The sequence below is a fragment of the Harpegnathos saltator genome, unplaced genomic scaffold (assembly GCF_003227715.2).
Source record: "Harpegnathos saltator strain DR-91 unplaced genomic scaffold, Hsal_v8.6 scaffold664, whole genome shotgun sequence".
Classification (NCBI taxonomy): Eukaryota; Metazoa; Arthropoda; class Insecta; order Hymenoptera; family Formicidae; genus Harpegnathos; species Harpegnathos saltator.
The window spans coordinates 26,783-39,815 of record NW_020230498.1 but is presented as its reverse complement, the minus strand read 5'-3'; the positions used below and the strand labels follow the sequence as shown (position 1 = coordinate 39,815).

Here is a 13,033-nt window from a genome sequence, read left to right as displayed (position 1 = left end):
TTTCATAAAAAGAATATCAAATTCAAATTGATACGGTGCATGACGCATAAAGGATAACATGATAGTTTTATTTGTTATATTTAGAAGCTTTTTCATTGCAGTTTCCGTGACTCTTTATAATTATATATCTTTATATCCAATAATATAAAAATTATCTAAAAATTCAGTTCTGAAGTTATCGATTTTTAAGTATTGAGTATTATAATCAGAGGAAAACACTATATTCTTTATCAAACAAGACTCAAATGTTTAACTCTTCACAAAAAATGAAAACTTTCCGAAATAGTTGAAGGTGCTCACGACATTTCATTTGTTTCCGTACAACGTGATACAGTTTTATTGCAGATTTTATCTTGCCTTCATTGGCTGGATAACTTTCTCATCTTGCCTACACTGAAGGTAAATCTAAATCTGACTGAAAATTCGCAATCAGCTAGCCGAAAAAACCACAACATAACAGTTCTAACAAAAGTAAATAATGTTTCACTATTTGTGCCCGCTATATTACACCAGCCATCTTGAATTGTTTAAATCTGACATCGAATTCGTAATAAGCAACTCAAAGAACCCATAGATACTGAATTTCGCAAAAGTTCGTGCGATAAAACGTTATTAGTGTCAAGCTTCCTCAGTAGATAGTGACCACTTTGAAACTCTATATATCTCTCTATATCTCTGAAACTAATCGTATGCTCAATGTTTTTCAAAACTTTTTTGTGATTAATGTCTTATCATGAGGTATCATTTCGCATAAAATTTTATTTAAAAATCCGGGGACTGAAGAACGGGCACTTTATGCGAGTGTTCTTTGGCGTCTTGTGCCTTGCGGAACAATTGAATGTATCTAGGAATGCAACGACAAATCGGTAATATCGAAATATCGATATATCGAGAGACAAATATCAAATATTTTGTAGGCGATTTGTAACCGAGCCACGGGAACTACGTATGCATTACTAAGATATTTTGTTCAGTTCAAGAGACGCCGTGAGTCATTTCGACACCGCGGCTTCTCCTTAAATGCGTGCACGTGAGGAGTCGTCGTCCTCGGCTTGTTTCGCCGGCGCGGCCGATCTTTGCGGCGATTCTCAAAGATACCAACAGACGCTTTATCTATAGGTGGCGGATCTTTTTGTTTTGAGCTCTGATAACGCACCTAAGTGGCGAGCTGGAAGGACTCGCAGCCGAGTCAGTCCGAATTCGGCTCTCGAAGAGTGAGCAGCTCGTTCCTCCTGGTCGAAGCCAGGTTTACGGTCGGTCCGCGCAACTCTCGATTTATCCATACCCACCGCTCGAATAAAGGCTTTACGGTTGTGTCTAGAATTCTTTTATAGACTTTACGAAGCTCTACTTTACCCATTCTCCCTACAATTTATCGATACTTTTTGTCTCCGATAAAATCGATATATCGATATGAATTTTACTGATATTTCGTATTTTTCAGCTCTGGGGGGGGGGGCGGCCTATTACGGTTCCACGATCGAGATGAAAATTACAAAAGTGAGTGAATTCACTGGAATATAATATTATGTAATTGGTCGATCGGTCTAGTAAATTCGCTCATTTTCATCATTTTCACCTCAATCGTTGAACCGTAATAGATCTCCTGCTCCATGTATGCGACGATCTCCGGCAAACGACCGCGGTTTATTAAATATTTTCTAATAAGAATATGACAATAAATTATATAAAGATAAAAATTTTTAAAAGATCTTTTCAAATTTTTCGTGTATACCCTTTATACGCATAACCTTATATGTATACATTTTTTTCGATAAATATCGATATAAATTCGATATTTTTCAAAATTATCGATATTATCGTAATCGATATTTTGAGAAATCAGGTTGCATCCCTAGATGTATTCATTTGCGCCGGAAAGTACAGCGCGAGTGGCCTGTCGTTTCACACGAAGCGCAACGGCAACGCTCATGGCCGTCGCGGGCGCAAAGTTGGGGCCGCGTTCATCAGCGCGCTTTATCGCGCCATCGGCGCTTCGCTCGAGCGGAAGCCAGAAGTCGCGGCGCTCTGTCGCGAGTCACGCATTGTGAGCCGCGAAATATAGCACGCGACTGCGGGAATGCCGGGCGAACCGCCCCAAACGGCTGATGAACGCGCGCTAGATAATTAAGCGATAAACGTGATAAATAGGCGCGCCAGCGCAAACGGTCCCAACGACCCGACGAAATATTTGCACTCAATCGCGGATATTGTGTCGCGGCTCGGACGAGAGCCCGGCGGCTCGTCATTCGGCCGCGTCCTTTGATTACGCCTCAAGTATTGAATTAAGCAGCGTCATGCTCGCGAGCGCAACTCGTCGACTGCAACGCACTTGTAGCGGTGTAGTCGCGCGAGGGCGCGAGGGGCGAGGAGTTGCAGGCGGTTGAACAGAACAGCCGGGGTGCCAAGTCCTCGCAAACGTTGCTGAATTGCAAGTCAGAGCCGCGGTCTCGCGGGTCGATTATACTATATACTTGCCGGCGAGTATCGGTTCGCAGACTGACGCAATTAATTCCAATGCCGTGGCCCCGCGACCGCGTCGGGCATCAATCGTTTAGGCCCGAAGTCATTCCCCGATGGCTGTGCAGTGCGGACGATCGGCCAAATCGGCACACGTACGCGCTCGCGGCGCGTAAGTGTAAGTCGGATTACTTCCGGGGTGTCACACTGTCTCGTAAGCGGAGTTTACGGTCGCTTTGTAAAGAACCCTCGAGACTGGAATGGAACGTCAAGCACGGAGCGGTTAATGACGAAAATTCAAAGGCGAGACAGGTGAGAGCGCGCGCGGCAACTCGCGCTGAGAAAAATATGCGAGTGTGCGAGAGAGGAAACGAGGTACACGTCTGAAGCCGAGAGCAGCTCGGCTGTTGGTCGCTCAGATGCCGGAATAAACCTCGTTGATCTTGATTATATCAGACTTGTGCGATGATATAATCACATCGCGAAATTACGGCTGCGTTAATATCAATCTCGAGGGCTGAGAATATCATACCCCACCCTCCCCCTTTTGTCGCGTAGCCTACGACGGTTTCATCAACACGAAGGGCGGGCCGAAGGAGGATGGTGGTGAACGAATCGGAGGGCGAAAATTTCAGAGAAGGGCGCGAGGGTGACACGAAGACGAGACGCCGAGGGTCAGATATTACGAGCGACGATTGAACTCGACATGACCGACTACGCCGTCGGTCGCGTATCCGTTTATGTAGCCGCGAATTTTACATACCGCCGCTGATAAATTACGTCAATCATACCTCAAAGGGCAAACAGTGCAAAAGTGCAGAAAGAAAGAAAGAGAAAAAGAAGAAAAAGAACACTGACGTGTAAAAATACAAACACACAGTGCACGCTTTGTTCCTGTAGCCAACAAGTATGTCGAAAACCTGTCCGTAACAAAGGACAATGCAAATTTGCGTACGAAGCTGCGCATCGTCGCACGGATCGACCGTGTCCGCCGCGCAGATATGTAGAAACCGAAACCGCTCCGAGACAATAGCGCGTTTCGACACGCCTCGCGCGATATCGGTGTCAGGATGTCAATCGGGCTTGCCCTTCGCTATCGAGGCTGTGGCTTTCTCCCGCGCTTTCTCACCGAGACGCACCCGACAGCTCCCGCTTTAGTACGAAATTTATCATGCATTTCCGCGCGCGCGCGCACGTCACACTTCTCTGCACCGCCGGTCGGCTGCGAGACGGAAACTGGTCAATCGGCGTGCAGCGAACCCAGCTCGCGGCCAGCGGCCGCTTTTCCCCCTTAACTCTTTCACGCCCGACTTTTTTACAAGTGTTTTAAGAATAAAATTTGAGCTTTTTTCAACTGAGACTATAGTAGTGATAACCAAAAAGAAAATATCAGAATTTTATATTGGTCTTTTTTTGTCATTCGTTTTTTGTTTGTTTCATAAATATGACTTGGATCCTAAAAGCATTTAAGCGATATGAGCAATCTATACATCGAGGAAAATGAAGAGTAATCTTCTATACGACATGACTCTGATAGTGAGCTTGACATTTTTGAATTGAAACTTTATTGTATTTGTGAGTGAAGTTTATTATTCAGAGCGTCAAGCTTACTATTTCGGAAGAATATCTTATAGATCACCATTTAGATAGTCAATCGTCCCTTCATTTTTCGCCGCATAAAACACTGTAGATCACCAGGTTTCACGAAAATAGCTGGATCTCTTGATTTTCGTGTCCACCATATTGGGTTCGCCATTTTGAATTTCTGTATTCTTTTAATTTCACATTTTGCATCTGAGAAAGCTTCCAAATGTATAAAATTATAACAGATACCAATCTATCATTCATTTATAGTGCACTTCTAAATTCGGTAACAACTATGCCTAACTATGCCTACTTGGAACTTGACAATACATATTATCATTGAAACTGAGCTAAAAACAGACTAAACCGAATCTACATACAATCTATATACTTATTTTTCGGAAGAAGAATTCAGCTTTACAGTGGTGGAACCACTGGAAAGGAAACGGAAATATCTCCTTTCTCGACCAAGTTATGGATTCTTAAATCCGCGTTTCTGGTAACTATAGTTTTTAACTATAGTAGCCAGTAGGTGTTAAAGGGTTAACGACGAACTTTTATAGTCCGTGATCGATTAATTGACGACAACGACGACGACGACGACGACGATGACGAAGACGCAACGGAGGAGCGGCAAAGTCGAAAACCTCTCTCTCGAATCGATGAGACATTTTACGAGATCCTTATTACACGTTCGGGAGGCACTTTTACGTCCGGGATGAGCTCGCGGGCGTTTCGCGACGTTCAGAGACGTACTCAGCGCGGTTGCTCTTTTTATGGCAAATGGAATTCGCGTCTCAGAGGCAATTGCGCGCCAACGCTAACGTTGGCCGCCGCCGCCGCCGCCGCAGTTAATTACAGCGCCTGTTTATTCTGACTGGACAAATACGTGTAAAGGGGAAGAGCACTCGCGCATTATTGCATGACAATTGCGATAGTAATTGCCGCGGCGCGCGTATCACAGAGAAAATGGGCTGACGAATGGCTAATCTTTCGTTAGCCCACATTTCATTCAGAAAAGATAGGGACCGGGGGAAGGGGAGTGGGGAGGGGGGGGGACGAGGAAATTCATCTTCATAACACGAGGTAAAATTGCATTTTTGCCGCGCGGATTACCGACGATGAACTCGCTATAGAATAGACAATTAATGGAGTTGCAGACGCGTAACAAAATGTCGCGCGCTCGCGCGGAAAATAGTGTCCACGTCGAAATGGCGATGACCTCACGGCTACGAGCGGTGGCACATTTTTGTTTCAATTTGATTCAGCGGACATTCGGTGCTGCAAGACCCCGGAAATGGACTCGAGTGCAACGGCAGCGTTTTCCGCGTCGTAAGGTGCACGCTTCGAACAGTCGGATTAAAAGGCGGCTCGGCGATGTCGACTCGAAATTGCGCGCATTAGCATTTGCTTCTTCAGTCAAACAAGCTGTTGTAGGGAAAAAAAAGAGAAAGAAGAATCTACCGCTTTTATTTCATTCGTTCAATCTTTGTCTTTCCTTTTTGTAAATAAAATTCTATGGTTCTATGGAGTAAGAATAATTCTTAAACTAAAACGGGTACGCAAAGACGTAAAAAAAAAAAAAATGAAAAAAAAGAAAGGAAAAGAAAAATTTGCCGATGGAACGGCAGGAAGAAGAACAAGTGCACAGTCGGAAACACGACTGCCGTGTCACGACGAGAAGAAATTGAATAGCGGTCGTTAATTTTCTTTTCCACTAAGTTGCACTTTATTTCGCGCGCTCGCGCGCGCAAGCAAGCAAGCAAGCGAGCGAGCGTTTCCCGTTTTCGCGATGGAATTTACGACATTTTTTCACCTTCTACACAGAGTTCACCGTCGATAAAAGTTTAATTTAAAAGTCGCCCGCATAAACGTACTCTAAACTCAAAGGTCGAGAAATATGCATCTCGTGAGAAAAAGCGCGACACTCGATTAATCTTTAATCTCCGTCGAAGCGAGAAAACGACGACGACGGACCGAATTCACAGACGAGAAAAAAAGAATCGCGAAAACCCCACCTCTCTCGTAACGACCATGTAACATCTTTCGCTCTCCTCCCCCCCCCCCTCCTGCCGCTCCTCTCGCTCTCCTCCGATAAGTTGAAGGAGAGAGAGAGAGCTTGCGGCAGTTCTATGCCCGACGTCGACGACTTTCAACGGACGCACGTTATCGAGTCCAGCACATTTCCCTGGATATCGGCGATTGATTCCAATCGCCGCGCACTGGCGAGCTTAACGCCGGCCACGCAATCGCCGGCTCTCCGCGAGGCAATAACGTTTTCTTCCAATTTATTCCCGCGAGCGACCGATAATCGACATTGTTGCATCTACGCGACCCCGAGGGCATCAATCCAGGCTCGTCGACGCGTTCATAAAACAATTTTCCAACCTCTCCACGGCTCGTTGACTCGTTACCAGACAACCTTCCACGCGTCCTTCCGCCGTGCATCCAGTCTCTCGCAGGTTCTTCCTCCATCCGTCCCCGTCCACCCTCGCTCTCTCACCGCCACCCCCGGCCAACTCGTAACTTTCAGCACCGCACGCCCTTCAAAACCTCGAAGGATCCCGCCGTCGATCCATCCGCCGCCGCATCGCCGTGCCCCTCACCACCGTCGCCCGCGTATCCTTTGAGAAAAGACTTTTCTCATCGCGAGATTAATCGTTGGCCGAGCTCATCCACCAGCGAGTGGATGATGAAGATCGGTCGGCCTTCCTTTGAGACCGAGGCCCGAGCGACCTGAGGAACCAGCTGAGCGTAACGAGCCGCTTCCGTCGTGCACTCGTCCATCTTACCGCGAAACGCAAAGCTGAAACGCGCGGCACGCCCCCCCCCCTCCTCGCTCGTGATGTGCGCGGTGCCTCGGGGCGTTTTATTTCCCTTCCTAATCATTCCGGAATAATTTCTTTCCTCGGCCGAGCGAGTCGATGCGCTCCAACTCTCGAGCGGCGATTTTCGCGGCCGCCGATTTGTCTGAAATGTCTGCAGACAGAACCCGGGGCGGCCTGTCGCCCCGTAACGCAGCATTCGACTCTTCGTCGAAGGTTCGTGGAAAATTTAAATTCGATTAAAAAAAAAAAATTAGGATGAGAAACCTTCCCAGTACATGTCCTTCTTCAACGGGCCGGCGCGGCGCGGCGGTTCATCAGACGGAAGGAAAGCAAGAAAAAGAAAAAAAAAAACAGTTGCTTGTCACTGTCACGCAGAGATGAAAATCATCATCGATACTTTGATACGGCCGGACGATCCGCTCGACCGTAATTCGCAGGATTATCGGGCCGATACTGTCGTGGTGGCAAAGCCACACACACGTTCGAACGAGCGGAACATCGCGGATACGAGCTGCCGTAAAGTAACTGACAGCCATCGAAACAGCGCGCCGCTACACGCCGCGGAAATTTACGATGGAAAGCTTTTATGCAACCTTCTCTCGTCGGCACGCTCAGTTTTCTCTTCCCCTTCCCACTCCTTTGTCTCACGGCTTTCCTCGGCGCTCCCATAATAATCCCATCTACGTCTTCCGCCGCTGCCGAAAAGTATCCGCCGTAGGCGATGCCAGTCATCCGCAACCGCGCGGCTTCTGCTCACGATCATCGCGAACACGCGGCGGAGAGACGAAGCATGCGGCTGCATCGCGCAACGCACCCCTCTCTCACTCTCTCTCTCTCTCTCTCTGTGCTTCATCCGTCGCCCGCGGTTATCCTTCGACCCTTAAACCAACTCCTTCACGTTCCAAAAACAACGAGCCGGGTAATCGGTAGTGATCGCGTCGCATGTTGGCACGCGACGCTGACATTTCCATGAATTATTTCAAACTAAAGTTTCAAACCAATCAATCACCGAAGATACGTACATTCGTTGGCTCGTTTCGTCGGCTCATTATCGGCTGTGTATTTAATGCAATTTGATACATTTTATACGTAAATTAGCGAGACACGCCAATATTACATCACACCGGGTAGCCTCGTCCCCGTTGACGGGCAACATGTTAATAACAAATTCCACAGTGCGCGGGCGCCAGAGTCTTCGAAAAGTTGCTCGTGTTTGTTAAATATTAATTATCCGTTCAGCGCATGCGGGGGGGGGGGATGCGGGCGGGAGGAGATCTGTCGTATCAAACTCGCGCGTTTCTCCGGACGCGCTTTTCGATCCGAGGGGTTGTTTCCGCGCTTTTTCTCCCCTCCCCCTTCTCTCCTCCCATCTCTGTGGACGCGACTATCGCAGATTTTGATGTAACTGCGCGATACAGAGAGCGGTAACAACTTCGAGCTAAAGCCGTGCGCGCGGACGCTATTAAGACGGTTTATCGTCTGTAATACATACCTCACCTATCCACCGACGTACGCCATTTCGCCTCGCATTTACGCGCGAGGCGCCATGAAGTATCACATTATCTGTAGCTGCGCGGATGTCAACGTTAGGAAACGTGTTAAACGTAACGCGTTGTAGCGTTTCCGCGGCGTGAGAGCGGCATTCGACGACGCGGTGCGTTTGACGATCGCGCGCGCGCGAGCTCGACGAATCGCTCGACGAATCGCTCGATCGGCGAATTACCGGCCGCGGAAATGGCGTTGCGAAACGCGAGGGTGTGTCGTTAAGTAAGGAAATTCAGATAAACGGCACAATGAGACCGGATATATTTAATACGATATTTTTCGTGCACGCACGGCGCGCATAAATTGCGCGCTAAATGCCGCAACACGCGCCATTGAATCCCGAACCGTGCGTGTAGATGTGAGAGCACACTAATGACGTAAATATTATACATTCTGGCGTAGCGCAGAACGCGCGATACGCTAAGTACAAAATATCGCGCCGTTCGTGTCGACAACAGCGGCGGCGGACTTGGCCGATTCTTCCGCTTCGTTAAGGGGACTCTGGAGGGTCACACCACAGATTACTGCTGAAAAATCGTGCTTGTTTCTTGACAATATTTTGTGACGAACCGAATAAATGTGCGAGAATGAAAATGTTTGATATATTTATATAACATATGAAGAGTAGAAAAATTTTGTTTTTAAACAAATACCCGTATAAATAATACGTCCAGTTAAATTTTCAACGCGTTTTTCTCGAAATTTTATTCCTCAACTTTTCGCAATGATTTCTCCGAAACTGAGCTTCGTATCGATTTGAAACTTTAAAGCAATAAATATTTGTTCATGTGGCTCTCGGGTGAACCATGGACAACTCCGTCAAAATATTTCATCTCGAGATATTAATTTTTTTTATTGTAAAAGAACTGAAAAATTTGAATTTTTTCCCAATGATAGCTGCCATTTTGTTAATTTTGTTCGATTCTTTTTTCCAATGGTTCACCGGATAATGATAAGCCCCTCCTCAAGATTTCTAGCTAAAATTCGCTCTGATCGGACCACCGAGAGCCGAGATATTACTGCAAAAACGATAACTTGAAAAAAAAAAAAAGGAGAGTATATTTCAGCTATATATATCGTATATTTATACGAATATTTGTTAATAAACAAAATTTTTCTACTTTTCACATGTTGTATAACTATACCTAAAATTTTCATTCTCGCACATTTATTCAGTTCGTCACAAAATATTATCAAAAACAGACACGATTTTTCAGCAATCTGACCCTTCAGTCCCCTTAAGCGCACAGAAGACTGTGAACACTTGCGTATACGTACGTGCGTATTTGCGCGATGGACGTCACGGTTCGAGGGGAGCGGCTGGTGTCGCGGAGCAGAATGCTTGCTTACCTGCAAATAAAAGCGACACATTCTACAATTACATCGCGCAAAAAAACGATTGAGAACGTGCTAAAAGCGTGGCTATCATATCGGCGATCGCGCGACCGCGAAGACACCAAGAAGTTTGAGAGAATATCGAAGGGCGGGATTCTCGTTTCCAACAGTCGTCGACGATCGAACTTGTCTCATGTGACATATTCGCGAATGCGCGAATGCAGAGTTGAACTTTAGTTTCTCGTCTGAAGCGTGCAACATTTGCACACCCTTGTATTAATAATCGCGATTCGGCCGTGAAAAGGCTCGTTTCACAGATGACGACCGTGAATACGGATTTTAGACTCGAAAATATCAAGTGAGTTTGGACTTTCTCATTTGAATCGTGTCACACAAGCGTGACTTTCTATTCGTCATCGCGATTCGACGGAAACCTTCATGTTCAAGTCTGCATTCAAGTCGGACCACCACCCGATCCGAGGCAAGGTCGCCAAGCGACGACTGCAGCAGCGACGGGGGGCGTTGGAAAACGCCGAGAAAGAAAAAAGGCCGACAAACGAACACGCGCGGCTTCCGAGCCACGCTCGTTAATCGGCAAAAAGGCCGATTGCTTGTACGTCGCGCGACCGCACGCGAGTTAATCGTGTCACGCGAATTATTCGTCACGTCGCCCGTACGCCGCGCAGCGTGTTCTACATCGAGCGTACGCACCAGTGTACACACACCGCGGCCGTAGCCTGCCATTCTTCATGGCGCATCATCGCGAAATATTAATCGATCGTTCGCGCGATTCGAACAAAAGACCCCGCGCGCTCCATCCGCGGTTATCCGCCGTTTCGCGCGTCATCGACACCGGCGTAATATGCGCCTAATGCGGGTATTACGAACGCAATAACCGTGCGCCAACGGTCGAACTTGTTACGAGTTTGGCGCGCATTAAATCACGTATTAAATCGTGCGCGTCTGCCGCACGCATCATGTACCAGGACGACGCGGCCGGGCGGCCGGCCGCGCCGAGGGGAAAGGGGAGGGGCATCCACCGAGGGTGGACAGTGGATTCGGATGAAGTATCGCGCGTTTGTTGGTAACAACGGCTCCACTTAATACCGCACGCACCAGAGAAAACAGAGAGAGAGAGAGGGGGGGGGGGGAGGGAGGGAGGGAGGCGAGAAAGAGGACATTTCGCAAGCGAAGCGTATCAATGGACGAGGATTCTCGACGACGGAGGTAGCGGCTGGTTGACTGCATAGCTGGCTCGTGCTCCGCTCGTAGAGCTCGCCACTCCGGCATTACTACTGTGCCATTTCGCAAACTGCACTTGTAGCTCGCATTAGCGCGCTCGCGGAAATAGAGAATACAACGAGAGTGGAATTCCGAATGCGCGACGGCGGCGACGCGAATGGCCGATTACGCGGCTACAAAATATCCTCGCTTCGTCGCACGTTACTCAGTTATACGTATATCTCGGCTCGCTCGGTCAACGGCGCGAAGGAAAGTCCATGAGCACTCCGGTGTACGTAGTAGACGGTCCTTCCGCGTCTCGCAGGATCACGGCAAGTGGGTCGGCTGAGGATCGTCTTTCCGGGGTGGGGAGACTATTTTTAACGCTGCCACGCTGCTGTCTGCCGGGATTCGGCGAGATCGTGTTTTCCAAAGTTCGCGACGAAGCCTCATCGTAGCTTCGGCCGTGATTAATGACGCGACTTCTCTAGCGCGAGATGAAACTCGTATACTCTTCGCGCGCTCCGGAACGAGCGGCAGAGCGCCGGAGCGGAGGAGGCGCTGATGCGATGCGGCAAGGATCACGTCACAAGGATACTGAGCGAATGGAAGAATGAGCGAAGCGTGCCGCCGCGACGACGTACGTCGTGAAAATAATCTTCCGACTGCGCGCGGCTCTAAATTCGCCCGCTAAATTAGCCCACCTAATACTCGTTAGGGGTTGCCGGCTTCGTTAGCGCGACCTTCCGCCTCTCTGCGCGCGCTGCAAACTTCGATCGAGTTATTAACGGCGCCGGGGAGCATAGCAGCGGCGGTGGGAGGGAGAGAGGGAGTAGCGAGCAGGAAACCCGTAATCACTGTCGCGATAGACTTTAAGCTTTCACATACCAATGACGCCAGAATGGAGAAACGCGTGCGTTCCCGCGTTCCTGCCGCTGAGGGGACGCTAACGCCGCGTACGACTGTAAATATGTATCCATTTGGCGTCATTGTTTCAGCCACGCGATCGCCTGTTATCCTGTCAATTCAACCCGCTCAAAGCGGCCTCCTCCGCTCTGCTCTCTTTCTCGCTGCCATCTCGCAGCAGCCGTTCACGATATTCGAATCGGAAAGAGCGAAGACAAGAACACGTTGCGAAACGTTGTGTTATCGGGTCTATGCATAATTCCGTAGTGAATTATTAATAATTAATAATTCCGTGACGTATACACGAAGTTTAATTATATTTTGAACACGCAAGGAAGAAACGTGTACTTTCGGTGCATTTCGCTTTTTTATTTCCGATGAGGCCAAAACGCGTCGCAAACTCACAAAAAGATATGCACCGTGTACGGAGAGGATACCGTAAGCGAAAGTATATGTCGGAAGTGGTTTGCGAAATTTCGTTGCGGAGATTTTCATCTCCAAGATGCTCCTCGCTCTGGTCGACCAGTCACCACTACTGATGTCGAGATCAAATCAAGGCTTTAGTCGACTCCGGCCGGCATTTGACGACTACAGAGATCGGAGATATTGACCTCAGCATTGACCAGTCAACTGTTTCGAGACATTTACGGAAGCTTGAGATGGTAAACAAGCTTGATGTATATTTGGGTGCCGCTCGAACTGAGCGAAAAGTATTTAATGGACCGAATTTCAGCTTGCGATTTGCTGCTCAAACGCCAAAACGTCAAAACGAACCATTTTTAAAGCGGATGATCCACTGGCGATGACGAGTGGATTCTCCACAACAATGTCGAAGAAGATCATGGTCGAAGCGCGGGAAGGCTGCTCAGACGGTCGCAAAGGCTGGATTACACCCGGAGAAGGTTACATGCTCTGGTGGGGTTGGAAAGGAATCGTCTATTATGAGCTGGTGTCACCCATCAAAACGATCGATTCGACCAAGTACTGCTCACAACTGGCCAAATTAAAGCGAGCAATCGATCAGAAGCAGCTCGAATTGGCGAACAGAAAGGGCGTTGTGTGTTCCATCAGGAGGACAACGCTAGACCACACGTTTCTCCGATGACCCGGCAAAAGTTATTGCGGCTTGGGTGGGATGTTTTGGTGCACCCACC

At 48.1% G+C, this 13,033-nt stretch overlaps 1 protein-coding gene across 1 annotated transcript in view; it reads right to left on the bottom strand.

Annotated features, from left to right (window-relative positions):
- Nucleotides 1-12,722, bottom strand: part of Fkbp14 (peptidyl-prolyl cis-trans isomerase Fkb14) — a 49,411-nt gene extending 36,689 nt beyond the window's left edge. Inside the window, exon 1 of the mRNA XM_025305022.1 lies at nt 12,654-12,722. Within this exon, the coding sequence (XP_025160807.1) occupies nt 12,654-12,722 (69 nt within the window). The remainder of the gene's footprint in view (nt 1-12,653) is intronic.
- Between the last annotated feature and the right edge of the window lie 311 nt (nt 12,723-13,033).